This window comes from Gekko japonicus, unplaced genomic scaffold (assembly GCF_001447785.1).
Source record: "Gekko japonicus isolate JY-2015 unplaced genomic scaffold, Gekko_japonicus_V1.1 scaffold178, whole genome shotgun sequence".
NCBI lineage: Eukaryota > Metazoa > Chordata > Lepidosauria > Squamata > Gekkonidae > Gekko > Gekko japonicus.
This window is the reverse complement of record NW_015173679.1, coordinates 1,338,164-1,354,982: the sequence shown is the minus strand read 5'-3', so window position 1 is coordinate 1,354,982 and position 16,819 is coordinate 1,338,164. Positions and strand designations below refer to the sequence as shown.

The 16,819-nt window shown below is 40.4% G+C and overlaps 1 protein-coding gene across 1 annotated transcript in view; it reads left to right on the top strand.

The window, feature by feature from the left end:
- The window catches only part of GRIK1 (glutamate receptor, ionotropic, kainate 1), a 187,346-nt gene that overhangs the window by 130,520 nt on the left and 40,007 nt on the right, over positions 1 to 16,819 (top strand). The window contains exons 11-14 of the mRNA XM_015422986.1: positions 2,702 to 2,815; positions 5,059 to 5,262; positions 6,803 to 7,026; positions 14,458 to 14,576. Coding sequence (XP_015278472.1) covers positions 2,702 to 2,815; positions 5,059 to 5,262; positions 6,803 to 7,026; positions 14,458 to 14,576 — 661 coding nt within the window. The remainder of the gene's footprint in view (positions 1 to 2,701; positions 2,816 to 5,058; positions 5,263 to 6,802; positions 7,027 to 14,457; positions 14,577 to 16,819) is intronic.

Sequence of the window (16,819 nt, the reverse complement as noted above, 5' to 3'; positions counted from 1 at the left end):
CACCCTCCAAATCCCCTGCCAGAGCGATGAGGGGACCTGGCAACCCTAGGTCTATCTTGTCAAATACTCTACCTGCCTGCCCTCATAAGGGCCATCAAGACAGCTAATAAATTAAAACCATATTTTAAAAGCCATTAAAACCAACAAACCCCCCCAAATAATCAAAATAATTAAAACCAGGACTAAATACATGCAAACACATAAAAGCAACAATTAAAACATGACTGGAAGGAGATATCACCAAACCAAAAAAAAATCTTCATCATGTGACAGAAGATGGCAGTAGAAGGGTATAAAAATGGCTTGCCAATGCTTGGTTTCAAAACACTGTATTTTTAGACTGGGTGATTTGCAGAGCCTAGAAGACGTCTTGCAGGAGACTCATGGAACCACAAGAGAGCCTGATAGGTCAGGGATGGAGATAACTAATGGATCCAATGACTGCATTCAGTAAATCTGAATAGAAAAACTACTGCCTTATTTAAGTGGAAAAGGACGTTCTCTGATGGAGACTCCAATCCACTGATTTTTCAGACTCTGATCCTGGTTACAGTAATAGTCCATCAGAAACCCTAACAGAAGCCCACAAACTATATGGAATATATCATTGACAGTTAATTGACAGGCTTTGAAAGCAGTGTCTCTGGAATATCAATTGGATAAAGTGTCATTAAAGAATACAGATTTATAATTGGCATGTGCTAACATAAACAGTGCCTAAAAGATCTATTTCACATATATTCAAATAACTTAAGGAATAGCTATGAAATTTGAGTAGGCCAAAAGTAACCACACTTTCTGGGGTATGTTATGGCATACATCATCATAGATTCTATATTGTTAAATCCAAGTTCAGTTGAACTGTTTGTATGGATCAGTATACTGATCAGTATATTGTCAGTATATTGTTCATAGCATTAAATAGTTAGATGTTGCTTAATCAGACAATCTTTTTAAAAGGATGAACTGAAAATTGTAGAACATCTCTTGTTAGACCTGTCCTTAAATGGCTTGTCAAATTTGAATTATAATTTTATAGCACTAGTAATTGTGCCCCTCCCCCGATGTCATTTAATTAGCTTGCAGAAGTACTATGTGGCTCTGAGAACTATATTTGTTCTCTCTCTTTCTTTGAGGCACTGTAAGCTGATGGATTCTGGACTTATTTTATGGCAGGTCATTGAACTGGATGATCTGTTCTAAGTTTCTACGATATGTTTTGGTGTTTCTGATCTTATTCTCACACTCATGGCACATAAGGGTGTTGTTGACAACTAGGTGGGAGAGTAGATTCTTAACTGAGGAACCCACTGCCTGAGCCCCTGTGCCTGGCTGTAGCAGAGGGACAGGAGGTGGCTCAGAGCCCTGAGACCACCAGACACCTCCCCAGCCAGGGAAAGGTGTCCAAAAATCCCACTGAGGGGGAGTGTGGGGTCTCAGCTGAGGCATCAGTCGCTTGAGCAGAAAATCCCACTAAGGGGGAAGTATGTGGGTCCTCAGGCAAGGAACCCACTGGGCTGAGCCCCTCTGCCTGGCTGTAGCAGAGAAACAGGCACCTCAGAGCCCTGAAGCACCAACACTGTTGTTCACAATCACAGCCTTGTTCCAATTCCTTCCCTAGTCTCTGCCTCTAAACAGTTACTACCTCTGTCCCTAACTGCCTGATGCAAAGTGAAAGCAGCTGAGTCATGAGCTGGAGTATATGTCCCTTTTGTTTACGTCGAGCAGAATGGATGTTCTCTGGTTGGCAGCCAGAGCTGCCTGTCAAGCTTTGGTGGGCCAGGATTGGTGTTTCCAGGGGTCCAGAAGGGATGCAGAAGTCCATCCCTCCTGTTGCCTTGACAATTGATTCATTGGTGCCAGCATGTCTGGCCCACAAACCAATCCCATTAACTGCACAAACCTCCATGAAAATTGGTTTGGTTCATGGGAGATGTGATTGCATGAACCATGGTTCATGAACCACAAACTGGGCCAGTTCATGACAAATTTAGGTTCATGAGCCGGTTCGTGCCGAGCCCTATTCTCTAACCTTTCCAAAATAAAGAGTAATTTTGGCCACTGTTAGTTGACTTTTCATGAAGCTTTAAGGTTTAGAAAGAAAGCAAAGGCCAGATTTGCCCTCCTTATGTTTGAACTTTCTCTCAGCACTTTTGATTGTGATATTAATGGCTAAGAAGTAACTAAAACAAATCTGTGCCATCGGCAGATTTAGAGTACATATAATGGGCACTGTATACTATGAGGTTTTTTCAGCATGTATCTATAACTAAGTTTAAATCTGTTGTATAGTAAAGGAGAGCTGTTCCCATTTGTTGGGAAAAGCCATGAATTAAGACATATATAGTAGAAAGTAAAGTACAGGTAAAGTCCACTTTTGTAGAAGAATTGTTAATAGACAGCTAAATTTTTGACATGCAATATTACGCTCTTATGGCTAAACATCTCAGCCTGCTTTTGAATGAGCGGTGTGTTTCCTGTGACTAATTGTGTTTAACACTCCATCATTTCCCTACTTAGAACTGTACCTGCTGCCCCCCTTCAATATGTCATACTGTTGGTGTCTGTTGCTGTGATGTGCAGTCTTAACAAATACGAATTTCTTGTACACAACTGTAATGCACATTCATTTATATGAAGCATTATTAGCTTAACATCATTAATAAAGGTAGCAGCCAATTATCTGATTTGTTCTATGTAGATTGGGGTTTGGAACTCAAACAGTGGCCTTAATATGACAGACAGCAATAAAGACAGATCTACCAATATTACTGATTCGCTGGCGAACCGAACCCTCATAGTCACCACAATTTTGGTAAGTTCTGGTAAATTTTGTTGTTATTCATCAAGGATTACTTTTGCTTTATTTAGGTTGTTTTGCTTACAGTGCAATCCTAAATAGAATTACACACTTGTAAGTCCTCTCAAGCAGGGCTCTTTTTGTAGCAGGAACTCCTTTGCATATTATGCAACACACCCCTAATGTAGCCAATCGTCCAAGAGCTTACAGTAGCCCCTGTAAGAAGAGCTCTGTAAGCTCTTGGAGGATTGGCTACATTAGGGGTGTGTCTCCTAATATGCAAAGGAGTTCCTGCTACAGAAAGAGCCCTGCCAAGTCTTAGGGCCATGTAACTTTCTGCACTGTTATATTCCCAAACTGGAATTTTGCAACACTGACAACAATACATATGAAAAATAGTTAATCATCAATGGGAGGAAGGGGAAATTGTAAGTGATATTTAAAAACAAACTTAATGGCATAAATATATTAACAGTGCAATCTGAGAAGAGTACAGCCTTCTAAAAGCCCATTGACATTAGTGGACTTAGAAGTGGCTTTATTTGCAACTATAGCCCATACATAGGATGGCTCATATATGAAGCAACTCCCTCCGTGATATACTGAAGAGATCATTTGTATGAGGCTTGTATAGAGGTGCATTTGTTTGCATTGCTTGCATATGGAGAAGTATGCATAGATTCTCAGGGCCAAACTAGATGTGATGGCATCCCTGGGTCCCACCTAACCCAGGTGATTTAAAGCCTAAAGCCTAACACAGGTGATTTAAAAATGAACATAAGAACATAAGAGAAACCATGTTGGATCTGGCCAGTTGCCTACCCAGTCCAACACTCTGTGTCACAGAGTGGCCAATGAGGGCCTGCAGCGCAGTGGGTGAAATACTTTTGTTCCCCTTCCCATATGACTTTTCAAGCGCTGAAATGGCCACCATTACAGCACTGAAAAGGCATGAGTAGGGAACAAGAGTGCCTTGTCCCACTGTGCTGCAGGTCCAATCAGGATCAGTCATGGTGGCATTGCTAAATTAGCTGTTTTAGGCTTTAACCCAGAGATGCCGTCATGTCTAGTTTGGCCCTCAGTTCCTACGACCCGGAAAAGTGCTGATAAATCACAGGATTAGAGACTGCAAGGCATCCACTATCCTTAGGGAGGTCTCAGTTCACACCAGAGGTGTCTTTACACAATGCCAATCCAGCAGCAGCCCTGCACCCTCCCAGACTGTACTCGGTTTAGATTAAAGCCACTGCGTTTTAACAAATACCATGTCAGACCATTCATTTTTGAGCTGTCTAACTAGACTACACGTACATGATTCCAATATTTTTAGCCAATTTCACTGTTTAGTTTGAACCAAACACAGTTTAAAATAATAGAAACAGACAGTGGTGAACTGTGCTCAGCTCTGCTTGAAAGCAGTGTTTGGGTGAACAGAAAGAAGAAGAGCTTGTTTAGTTATCCAGTGGGGTGTACACAAGTGTGTGCAAACCAATATCATCTGGATTTTTTTCTCGCACAGCTCCATCTAGCTTTTGTCCTCACAATACATTTTTGAAACATACTAATCAATTACCTGAACATGGATTCTGTAGTCTATCGCACCTGTCACCTCTTGCTTTCAAAGTGTCACATGTACATTTATTCCATTAAATGTATATTCTTCTGCTTCAAGAAGGTGGCTTAGTTTGTAGCTGTTAAACTCAGAAACAATTTTTTCCCTAAGCATGACATGGAAGTGTAGATTATATGGTTAAACAAATTGTAAGTATGCTTCTATAGCAGGCTTGCTGCTCAAATTATGTACATCTGTGTATGCCATGGAGGATCATGCCCCCAAAAGCATCAGTGCAGGTCTTTGAGATGTGATGAATCATAATCACTGCATCTAAGCAAACTTTCTGCTAAACTTTAGCTTCAGGTTCCTAGCTAGTGGTAACATTCTGTACAGGAAAAGATGGTGAAGATACACACACACAAACACACATTTAAATTGCTTTTATACCTTGAAAGCACCCTAGTTTTGTCCTAGTTGTTAATTTTTATTTAAAATTAGGCAGTATTTTTTTACATACTGTTAAAGATACCTGATAGTTTTGTGGTGTATAATCTTCATTCTCCTTATAGAGACAATTTAATCCAACCACAGTTTTTAATCTAAACATCAGTACAATTTTAGGAGACAATTTGTCTTTACTTGTGGTTTATTAAGCTGAAATACAAAATTAATAATTCTGAATGTCTACTATCTTTTCATATAGGAAGATCCCTATGTCATGTACAAGAAATCTGATAAACCCCTTTATGGAAATGACAGATTTGAAGGGTACTGTCTGGATTTGTTGAAGGAGCTATCAAATATTTTAGGCTTCATTTATGAAGTGAAATTAGTGTCTGATGGTAAATATGGAGCCCAGAATGACAAAGGAGAATGGAATGGGATGGTCAAAGAACTCATAGATCATGTAAGATTAAATTATTTTTATTCTACTCATTATGCAATAATTTAATACAATCATTTGTTTATTTGTTTGGTTGTTTGGACATAATATCTCATCCTTCCAATATGCTTGGGCAGTGAACAGTAGAAATTTTAAGCAGAAAAAAATATTTACATTTCAAGATAAAATACAAAGGGCTAAAATTCACCTTACAATAAGACAGCTAGAACATTTTCCCACAGAGCCACAGGGAAAGCCCAATTTCTGGTCATAGCCAAATAGACTCCCTGTGATGGAGGGATAAATACTTATTTAGAGACATTACATCTATGTCTTCTCTTCTGGGAATAATAATAATAAAGTCACCAGCTCATGCCTGAACTGTACACTTGTATATCTTATTTGAAAGTCACCCAGTGGAATAAATCAAACTGTGCTAGTAGAAGGCAGAACGTCACAGGAAGTGACACACGACGTAGAGCACGTTGGGGGCGTGGACCCAATCGTTGGAGGGAAAACCAACGTGCTCTGCGTGGTTGCGTCACTTCCTGTGACGCACTCACGCTGCACTTCGGGGGGCGGGGTTCACAGGAAGTGACGCACGGCGTAGAGCACGTTAGGGGCGTGGCCCCAATCATAGAGTTTTCCCTCCAACGATTGGGGCCACACCCCCAACGTGCTTGACGTGGTTGCGCCACTTCCTGTGATGCACCCACGCTGCGCTTCGGGGGGCGGGGTTCACAGGAAGTGATGCACGACGTAGAGCACATTGGGGGCATGGCCCCAATCGTTGGAGGGAAAACCATAGAGTTTTCCCTCCAACGATTGGGGCCACGCCCCCAACGTGCTCGACATGGTTGCATCACCCACGCTGCGCTTCGGGGGGTGGGGTTCCCCCCAGGGCCCGATTCCGCAGCGGCAGAAATCGGGCCTCCAAAGCGGGGGTTTACCCGCCCCCCGCCCCCACTTGGTAGCCCTACAGCGATGGCCCAACAGCAGTTTTTAAAATTTTCTCCCACTGCCTCTCTGAACCAAAACAAAAAGGCAGGCACCAACCAAAGCAAAAAGGCAGGAAACATGGGGTGAGGGACATCAGTGACAGTGGGGTCACTTCCAGGGAAACCCAGAAGTGACATTGTGCATCTCTAGGAATTTCCAGACATGAAATATCTTCACCCACTGATGGAAGATAATGACAGAGGAGCACAAGAAGATCTCCCTGGGGAGGGAATTCTGCAGTTTTGGTTCCCCAAGCAAGACTGGGTTGCTACATATCTAACGTAGATGACACCCCTGAAGCAAAGCCCCTCCGCAAAGATTGCAGTAACAGTTAGTAGGTTCATATGGGAATAGACGGTCCTTCTGGTATGCTGGTTCCAAGCCATACAAGACTTTAAATGTCAATACTAGTATCTTGGGTTGAGCCTGGAAGCAAATTGAAAGCCAGTGTAGATGTAACAAGACTGTCCTTGAAGCCATGTCACCATGCTTGAGAAAGTGGAAGCATAAACTGTTATGTGAATGACTGTTAATGAAAATATTTATTTCAACTTTGTGTTTCCAGAAAGCTGACCTGGCAGTTGCTCCTCTTACAATTACCTATGTAAGAGAGAAAGTAATCGACTTTTCAAAGCCCTTCATGACGCTGGGAATCAGTATTTTGTACCGGAAGCCCAATGGCACAAACCCTGGTGTTTTCTCCTTTCTAAACCCTCTTTCTCCTGATATTTGGATGTATGTCCTCCTAGCTTGCCTTGGAGTCAGTTGTGTGCTCTTTGTAATTGCAAGGTAGGTTCAAAGGTCACATCTATGAGCTCACCACATTATTTCTTTACTTAATGTTTTGTAGTGGTCATGTAAATTATTCTTGTCCCAGAAATAAAATAGATATTATATTTTGAGTACAATCCTTTGCTATAATATTGTGATCTACAGATAATCATTATTGTGAATACAGATAAAAGGTAAGGACATTTATCAAATACTTATGGTTTGTTCAGTTAAGGGATAATCACCATTCTAAGAAAAGATGCTTTAGAATACTGTAAGTGTATTTTATGGTTAAAGACTCATTTTCTTAGCACACCTGGCTTAAATATCCCAAGTAATGAGGACAATACAAAAATGATTATTTGTATTGCCATTATTTAATAAAATGTATATTGAATGCCCTTGACCACATATCATAAAAACCCTTACCTGGACCTGTGCTCCTTTGATCATTGCACAAAATTTTTACCAACATACACCTATAGGTGAAAGGTTTGAGAATCATTCATAGTTTGGTAATAACTCATTTTAATTCAACCAATGTAATTTTCAAAGAACAAACTGTACTTTTTAAACATATAAAAGTGTGTGCTTCTGTTTCATAAACCAAAATGAAAGAACAGTTTAAGCAACATCTCTTAAAAGATTATTCTACTTCGGGTTCTTTTGGTGACATGGAAAGAGACCGACAGACAGATGGTGAAATAATGATGCTGTTTCCATGAGGATCTTATACAATTCTGAAATGGGTACAGTTATAAATTCTCACAAGATCTGGTTGTTCATAGATTGTGATTGTATACATTACCATCAATGACAGATTATTTTTCCCCCCGTGTAATGAACCAACAATGAAACTGTCTTCATCTGCGTTCAAGAGGAAGATGAAGTAGCTTACAACTGCTTCTTTTCCCTGTAAGGGCAGGAATATATAATGCCATCACTTAACCTGTAGCTCTGAAATAGATGTTAATTTCCAAAGGTTTATGTATCCACTGAGCTGTAATGGGTGACTTATAGGTTGGTCAGCTTTCTGTACTGCCAAAGCTTAACTGCTATCAGACCACAAATAATTTGCTAGGTGTAGCGTTTCCTACCTCGGAGCTGAGATGATGTGGAAAGCTTTACCAGCTTATTTCTGTGAGGCACAGTGGTCTTAAAGGCAAAGTATAAGTATTCTCACATACTTATTTTAGGGCAAGTGATGTGCACTTATTTCAGACTTTTGATTTTGTTTTAAACAAAATGGAACAGTCTAATTGTTTCTCCAAACTAATTTTCATCTTCCAGCAATGTGCTTCTGTTGTTGCCCTCTGTTGATGAGATCAGGACCATTTCTGCAGTAGTGACATTCCCTGCATTGACATTTTTAAAGTGAAAATTTCCACTGTAGATTTTTTTCTCACCAGGCCCAAACCTGAAGTTTTCCTCCTTCTTACCCCACATTTTTGAAACTTGCTAAAACTGGAGATTTTGAAAATGCAAGGTAAGAAGGAGACTATTTCGGGTTTGGGCCTGGTGAAGAAAAATCTACTGCAGAAAATTTCACATAATGAGCAGTTTTAAAAGCATCAATGTGGAGAATTTCACTACTGAAGAAATAGTCCATTTGTCACAGATCTTTGTGTTTATTTGTACTCTAGACAAAACATTTTCCACTTTGATTATGTAGTAGTGCCAGTATAAATGAAAGGTAATTTATTTTTAATAATTATGGGAATTTAAATATTCAGAAGTTTTTTAATGAACATTTGTCATGAAAGATTTTTGTTGGTTTTGTTTAAAGAAAGATATCACTTTTAGCAATGTATTTATAGAAGTTTTGTGGAACAAAATGTTTCACATTAATCTAAATTATCCTTGGAAACCATTAGTAATCCTAAAAACATTTTGTCCAATTTAACAAGATGATATCTGTATGATTACATTTGTTTCATTTGCAAACAATGTGGTATATCTCTTATGTAGCACTATCATGGATTTATTTAAGAATGTGAAGAAATAAAAATTTTAAAAAGAGTAAATGCATCATCAATGGGACTGATCAGGTTTTATAAAGATCATCAGCACTTCCCTAGAGAACATAATGCATGAGGCTAAACTGAAAGTTTTTAGACATCATGCCTTTAATATTGGCAGATTATATTTATACCCACACACAGTGGACCACCCTTTTATTTACACAATACTGTGAAACACACAGGTTGAAACGGAGTGACTGGCCCAAAGTCAGACACCCAGTGTGCTTCATGTCTGAATGGGGAGCTGATCCTGAATGGAGAGTTTCTCCATAAATCTAGTCTAATATTCTTACTACTAACCTGCACTAGCATTCAATTCAACATCAAGTGTTAATAGGTTAGACTCTGCAGTTGAGCCCTGAACTATAAGCAGAAAATGTAATCCTGCTGCCTGCAATCTGAACATAGTTTCACTATGACATATTCTTGATGCTTCAAAAAGGAGTTATGTATGCATGACTTTGTGCCTGGCTGCAGCCATTGACTTTTGTGGAACTAGAATGTAATCCAGTTTGATTTGTTTCTTTCACAGCAGCTCCTGCATAATGTGGTAAAAGCCTCAGGCTCACACTGAGGTGAAGGTGAATTGGATTAGATTCTGAGTGCTGGTTGCTCTCAATATTTCAAGCTTGTTTATTGTCTCTTATTCTTTGTTAATTTGCTAATGTTTACCTTAATCATATAACAATGGATTCTGTGCATTTTGTAAACCACAATGCTTCCAAGGATTTGTATCTGAAAGGAAAGGAAAGCTGAAGTAGTGAACTTTCCAAGTAAAATGCAGAGCTGATCTATGGGAAGCAGAAGATTAATTTGGAAAGTTTTATTAATCCAGTCTTAGCTCCAGTCAAAATGGGCTTGACCCAGAACCAAGGTCCAATCAATGAGATTTGCCAAATGCATCATCTTCCTCCTGTAGATGATCTCCAGGGTTCCCTGGAAATGCAATAGAGTTAGAAAGTATTCTCTAATATACTGAAGTGAACTTATATTTACGATTCCGATAACTGTTCCCCTTCCCTATTACATAAATATCAAATGTGAAACATGATCAAGAGATTAAGTGTCAATTACCTTGTTCAGATATGGTCAGAGGCAATCTTTAATTCTGATTTCAATGGCGGCTAAATTTGGGGGTTGGGCTTTTTTGAGTAGGGCAGAAAAATATGCTGAGCAGTAACATTTCTGAAGAGTGAAATCCTTGATACTACTAGAGATACAAGAGATACTACTAGAGTTTTATTTGCCTAGAGATTTGCAAAATCGTAGTTGGTGCTACATGAACCAGCCCTATGCTTGTGAATCTCTCCTTCCATTCTCAAAGCACAAACAATAATTTATTTTTATATTTTGTGTTTGCCCAGCAGATCTGGTTTGCAAGCCATGGTTTGTGCATAGCTTGTAATACCAGTTTGGAGGGCAAGGGGATTTCTGCTGGTTCAGCTGCAACAGCAAACTATTCTGTGCATTCGATGAGAAGCTTATGGCTGTGATAACACGCAGAATTAGCCCCGACGTAGGCGCAAATGCTGGGCGGATTTAAAGGGTGCGATCAGACACAAACATCTGGGAAGCACTCCACACCTGTTGGCAACCCGTTCTGCTCTGCCACAGAAGCAGAGTAAAAAAACACCGGGTAAAATCCAGTAGTAAACAGGTTGCAATGGGCCACGGATGGACTTTCCCCTGTCCGATCGATCCAGCATTCTCTCATGGCATCGGGATGGTTTGATCAGGCCATCCTGACTCCATGCCATTGTTTTTTCCCCCTTCACAGTATGCACATCATTGCAAACTCCATGGGGAGCCCTCAGTGCGGAGATACAATTCCTTGATTCCTCGTTTAAGCGCATCGGAAACAAACAGCAAAAAAAAAAAAACCCCGACTCACCCATGATTGTATCTGATCATGCAGTGGTGGGCTGTACCCGCAGCTTCCAAGGACTGTGTGATCGCACAACTGCGGGTCAAATTCCTCTGGAGGAAATAGCCTCGTTTCCCCCACACACTTTATCTCATGCTGTGACCCCACCCTATATCAGTTATAAAAGAGAAAAGTGCCTGTTTGCATTGTACCAAACCAGAGTCTCATATTGCATTTGAGTCATGTCATGGTCTGCCAAACACTACTCTAGTTCATGTGGATGGGAATTGCACAAGAGCTGGAAAGGGGAAATTGTGGACCTAGATTGGAACAAAACTCAATTCCAAATATATTTGCTAATGAATAGATTTCAATAAATTTAAAGGGCAGGGGCGTCATATAGCACAAGATGACATTCTATAAAGAATCTAGGGCTTATTGTTAGATTCAAGATTTTTCTTAGTACTTAGATTTCATGTTCAGTTGGAAGTATCTGCCAGCTTTCTATGCACAAACTTTAACACCAAACTGCTGGTTATTTGGGCTATCATTGGCTTTAATCTAGCATAAAATTTCTACCAGTTCTACAGCTCTTGCACAAGTGGAAATGCAAGAAAAAGACTATGGTAGCTGCTTGTGCTATGTCCAATTTATTGCATCCCTACCTGCATTTCCACTTGGTGCAAGATCTTGTGGAACTGTTTTCTCGGCAGGAAAGCATTAGGTGTTCGAAAATACCTTGTGCAACAGGAAGTGTGCTAAGTCTTTTTACGTTTCCACTTGCACACTTCTGGTATACTTCTATCCAGTGTTGCCTGCTGCTGTTATTTTTAGTGTGCACACTAAAACATTTAATTGAAAATGGTTGTGGAAGGAGCACTGGTGAGTGGAGGCTCACAGTAGTCGCAAAGAAGGCAATGGATAGTGAGGGACAGCAGGTAGGTCAAACTGCCTTTGCAGTAAATTCAGGACTTATATGAACCTGGAAACAGAGCTTATTCATCAGACTCACCACTTTTATGGAATTATTTTCTTGTACTTCGAATTCAAAGGTTCGGTTTTTGACAACATTTTATATAATGAATACAAGGCATTTCCCCCCCTTGAATCTGTTTCATAACCTGTTGTACCAAGAATGATGATGTTGTTTAACTAACAGCTTCCTAAACTACAATGTTTCAATTAGTGCTTTCATTATTATCAGCGTTCATTGCTTCAAGCCTAGCACGGCACTTTAGTTGTTGCAAAAGTGCATAAATTCAAAGCTTAATTATATTGTGAAAACAGCAATTAAAATGTACTAGCATGACATTGTCAATTAAAGCCATATTCATAAACATCTCATAAAACTAAGTCCTGCAGCTGTAAGGGTTGGCAGCAGTCAGGGTTCCATGACAAGGGACAGTTTGTAATGTAATTTTTCAAAGTATTTTATATTTGACAGTAGGACATAGTATATGCTGCCAGCAAAAAAGAAATACTTTCCATTTCTAAAGATTCTAAAGTCTTCTATAGATCTCTGAAACACTGATATTATCCCAGCATTCTTTTGTTCTTACATCAACACATTATTACTGAATCTCTGGCTTTTCAGAACCATATGCTAACTCAGTAAGATCTGCACATGGAAACAGATATCTTCAAGGGGAATGTTGGCTAGGGATGCCAGCCTCCAGGTGGGACCTGGGGATCCCCCAGAATTACAGCTCATCTCCAGGCTACAGAGATCAGTTCACCTGGAGAAAATGGATTCTTTGGAGTGTGGACTCTGTGGCATTGGACCCCACTGGGGTCCCTGTCCTTCCCAGGCTCCATTCCCAAATCTCCAGGAGTTTTCCAACCTGGATCTGGCAACCCTACACCCCTATCCCCCGCCAGTTGCTGGGGGGACCTGGCAACCCTATATTACCAGATGAGGGAAAGCACTACTGTAGGAGACAAGTGTAGCTCTACATATGGCACCTTCAGGATCAGTTTAAGTCTGCAATGCCTATGCGCTATTTCACCAATGAGCAGCATTTGCTACCCTGATATCACTTAGCCATGAGTTAGTTAGCCAGTTTGGTGTAGTGGTTAGGAGTGCATACTCTAATCTGGGAGAACCAGGTTTGATTACCCACTCCTCCACAATGCAGCTGCTGGTGTGACCTTGGGTCAGTCATAAGTTCATTCAGAGTTGTTCTTTCAAGGGCAGTTCTCCAGAGAGCTCCCTCAGCCCCACCTAACTCACAGGGGAGGGGAAGGGAAAGGGACTGTAAGCCGCTCTGAGACTCCGAGTGAAGGGTGGGATATAAATCCAATCTTTTCTTCTTAGGCTAGGCTGAAATTGCTGAGGATGGATTTGGACTTGATTTTACCATTTTGACCATATTTAAAGGCTAGTTCAAGTTTTATGCATCAGGAACCTTATGTTTTCCCATCTATATACTATAAAGAGAAGTCTCTCCAAACACATATTTAGCATGAACCAAAAAATCATGCCAGTTGCGGCATGTATCCACCACACATTCTTCAGAGTTGAAAGATATAGTTCACCTCTTCACATTTATGCATAGGTAGCAAGCCACCATGTTACAGCTGCTGCTGCTGAATGGAGTGTAAATTACCCTTAATTCTTACTCCATGGTTACACTGATCAAACACACACATAAATATCCTATGTACACAGAGAATCCCATTCATGGTAATGGAGGTAGGTGATCAACATGTATACATGGATCATTGCCTTCCATTGAAATGATGCCTTTCTAATCTGAGGAACTCTGACAGCACATTGGAGCACCTGTGCCAAGAAGACTGGTAGATGGGATAGTCTTTGGTGATTGCCAAGAGATGCCTTTAGAATAGTTGCAGTTCAAGTGCCACATTTTTCCATTTCTATTTTAATGTGCCTACTGAGGAGCAGTCACATGGAAAGGAGTTTTCTATATATTGGAGAGATGCTGTAGTCTTACCTATCAGGGGTCAAATCAGAGGACAGTTATCAGGGCTGTTTTTGTGGTGGTTCTCACCAGTACTGAATACCAGCACTGTTGGGGGGGGGGGCTCTTCCAAGTCCAGAAGGGGGAATTGGTGGAAATTGGGGCAACCTTATATATGAGTATTAGCACCTTTTTCTAACACCCCCCCCGATTATAATTAATGGTACCACCGGCAGGGCTCTTTCTGTAGCAGGAACTCCTTTGCATATTAGGCGACACCCACCCCCCTAATGTAGCCAGTCCTCCAAGAGCTTACAGTAAGCCCCTGTAAGAAGAGCTCTGTAAGCTCTTGGAGGATTGGCTACAGTAGGGGTGTGTCGCCTAATATGCAAAGGAGTTCCTGCTACAAAAAGAGCCCTGGGTACCAGGCCTGTAGTATGAGTTCTAAAACCTGCTTCTTGAATTGCAAAGGCTGCTTAGGAGCTTTTGTGCTGTGGCTGTACATTTATTAATATGGCTTTAATTTTTCTTTCTTTTTCTCATTAATCTCTGCATTTTGTGCATTGTTTAGCAGGATTGCTGGTGCTATTTGATTTTTTTTTTAAATCTGATGTTTACAAACTGTTTCTGTTAACTACCACAGGTTTACACCCTATGAATGGTATAACCCCCACCCGTGCAACCCTGACTCAGATGTGGTGGAAAACAATTTTACTTTACTTAATAGTTTCTGGTTTGGAGTTGGAGCTCTCATGCAGCAAGGTACTCCGGTTACACATCTTTACTGCACACATCCCACAGTCTGCTCAAGGGCTTCTGTGCTGGTAAACTCCACCATGTGTAGCTAGAACATATACTGTAAAACCTGATACAGAAAGGAGACATGCAACTATACCTGTGTATATTCTCAATGAAAGAATAGTTTTGCAGAAGTGAAACTGGCACCTTTTGTGACCCAAAATAAATCTACAAAAGGACTAAGGAAGAAAAAATATGCAACACACATATGAAGTTTTACATCATAATCATGCTTCAGGAAGTGAAATCAAAAGAGCAAGATGGCTTTGATGTTGTTTACATTGAACGTAGGTTATCACGGTAAAATCTTTTCAAGTTTACTCTGTACCATTATAAAACACTAATTGATAGAGCATCTTCTAAATGGATAGCCCAAAAGACATTTTGTTAGAATTATTATTTCCTGAGCATTTGTTAAAAAATTATTGCTTAAACAACCCACTTTTATTCATGGCTTTTCTTCAGGTTTTTAAAGGTTTTTGCCTCTTGTAAATGCCTCCAGCCCTTGAAGCCCACAACGTTCTAACTGCCGTTGAATCTGGAAACCACAGAGATGCTCATTTTACAGTGCAAGGAAATGAGGGGCACTGGAAGTGGAGACTCAGCCTGGTGCATATACTGACAATGTGTATATATGATGTGATTATTCTGAGGCTCCCTGTAATAAGACTTGGCCTCTGTGTGAGGTGTGTGTTCAGAACATACGTTTCATAAGTGTGAACCCCCTCAAAAATAACAACACACTCTAAGTCATAGAAATACATGGCTATCTGAATAAGGTACTACAAATGCAAGAGCATCCCTACGTCAACAAAAGTATAATTTATCATTTCACACAGTGTGTAATACTTGGGAGCTTGGTTAACAAAAAATCTTATAGAGAGCTTGCATAAGTCTGCTAAAATCAGTTGGATTTTGACCATTAATTGAGTCAAGTTAAACTGTGGAACATCAGGCATCTCTTGTGGGAAGGTGAGCATAGAGAAATATACTGATGCACTTCTGTATGCATCAGGTATTTCTCACCTGAGAATGCGTTCCACCGAAGATGGATGGACAGCTTACTTCCAGACAGCCCATAAAGCACATACTAAGGTTTTACAGTATCAGGCAGGTGTGCGTCTACGGCTGTGCCTGCTTTGTGTGTGAGAGTGCCCAAAACGTTTGTGTTTTTTGAGTGGCCTGCCTTCACTGGAGTTTACCACCATCCACAGCAAACTGTGGGATGCCGTGCCTACTAGTTACCACTACCTTGGGTACATGACAGTCAGCCCCAACCAGACTCTGCTTGTCTTTGAAGAAGCTTTAAAAATGAAAACAAAAACAAAACTAATTTGTAAGTTGAAGCGAATGTTTCCATGTACAAACTTGTGGTACGTGTGACTGTAAGTGCTCCCTCATTAACATGTAGAGTTTGAACAAGAGATGAACGGTTGCTAACCTCTGCATCTATTGTTATGCTCTTTCTTGTTAACAGAAGCTGCTTGTTGTGCTTGATTGGAAGCCACTGGTTTATTAAATTTTAAAATGTGATGATCAGACTTTCTCTTTTCTACAGAGCGTGAGCAAAGTCTGGATCAGGATTGGCTGTCATGTCTGCCATATAAAGGCATTAGACTTCAGCAAGTATTGTCTGTGACTCTGGTTCTTGCCAATAGAATTGCTTAGGCCTTATTTCCCCACCCTCCTTATTTTAAGCCCTCAATCCAGATACAGCTTCTTTTGAAACATTATACACTTAGCAGATTAATTGGAAATATATGGAAAACTGTTGCATAATGGCCATGCTCCCCCATCTAATGACAAATTGCCCTGATGCATGTTGCTGTCTACGGTAAGCTATCCTAAGTAATACTTAGAATGCAATCCAATGCACATTTATATGACACTAAATCACACTGAACTCAGTGGAGCTTGTTTCTGAGGGGAGAAGGGCATATGATCAGACTATTAGACATATTCTCAATGTTCAGAAACTTGTAAAAAATGCTGTATCAGGTGGGTTATCTCATGGGGTCTAACATTCAGAATATGTTTTCCACAAGTTTCTGAACTCTGTTTCACCTACAGAGCTCCTTGCTCACAAATGTCATTCACTTCAGTGAGATGGACAAACAGCTGTACATACATGAAATCATGCATGTGTAGAACTCCCCTCCCCCTCAGAAATTGGAATGGGGAAAACTGCACATACAAGATTGCCAAGT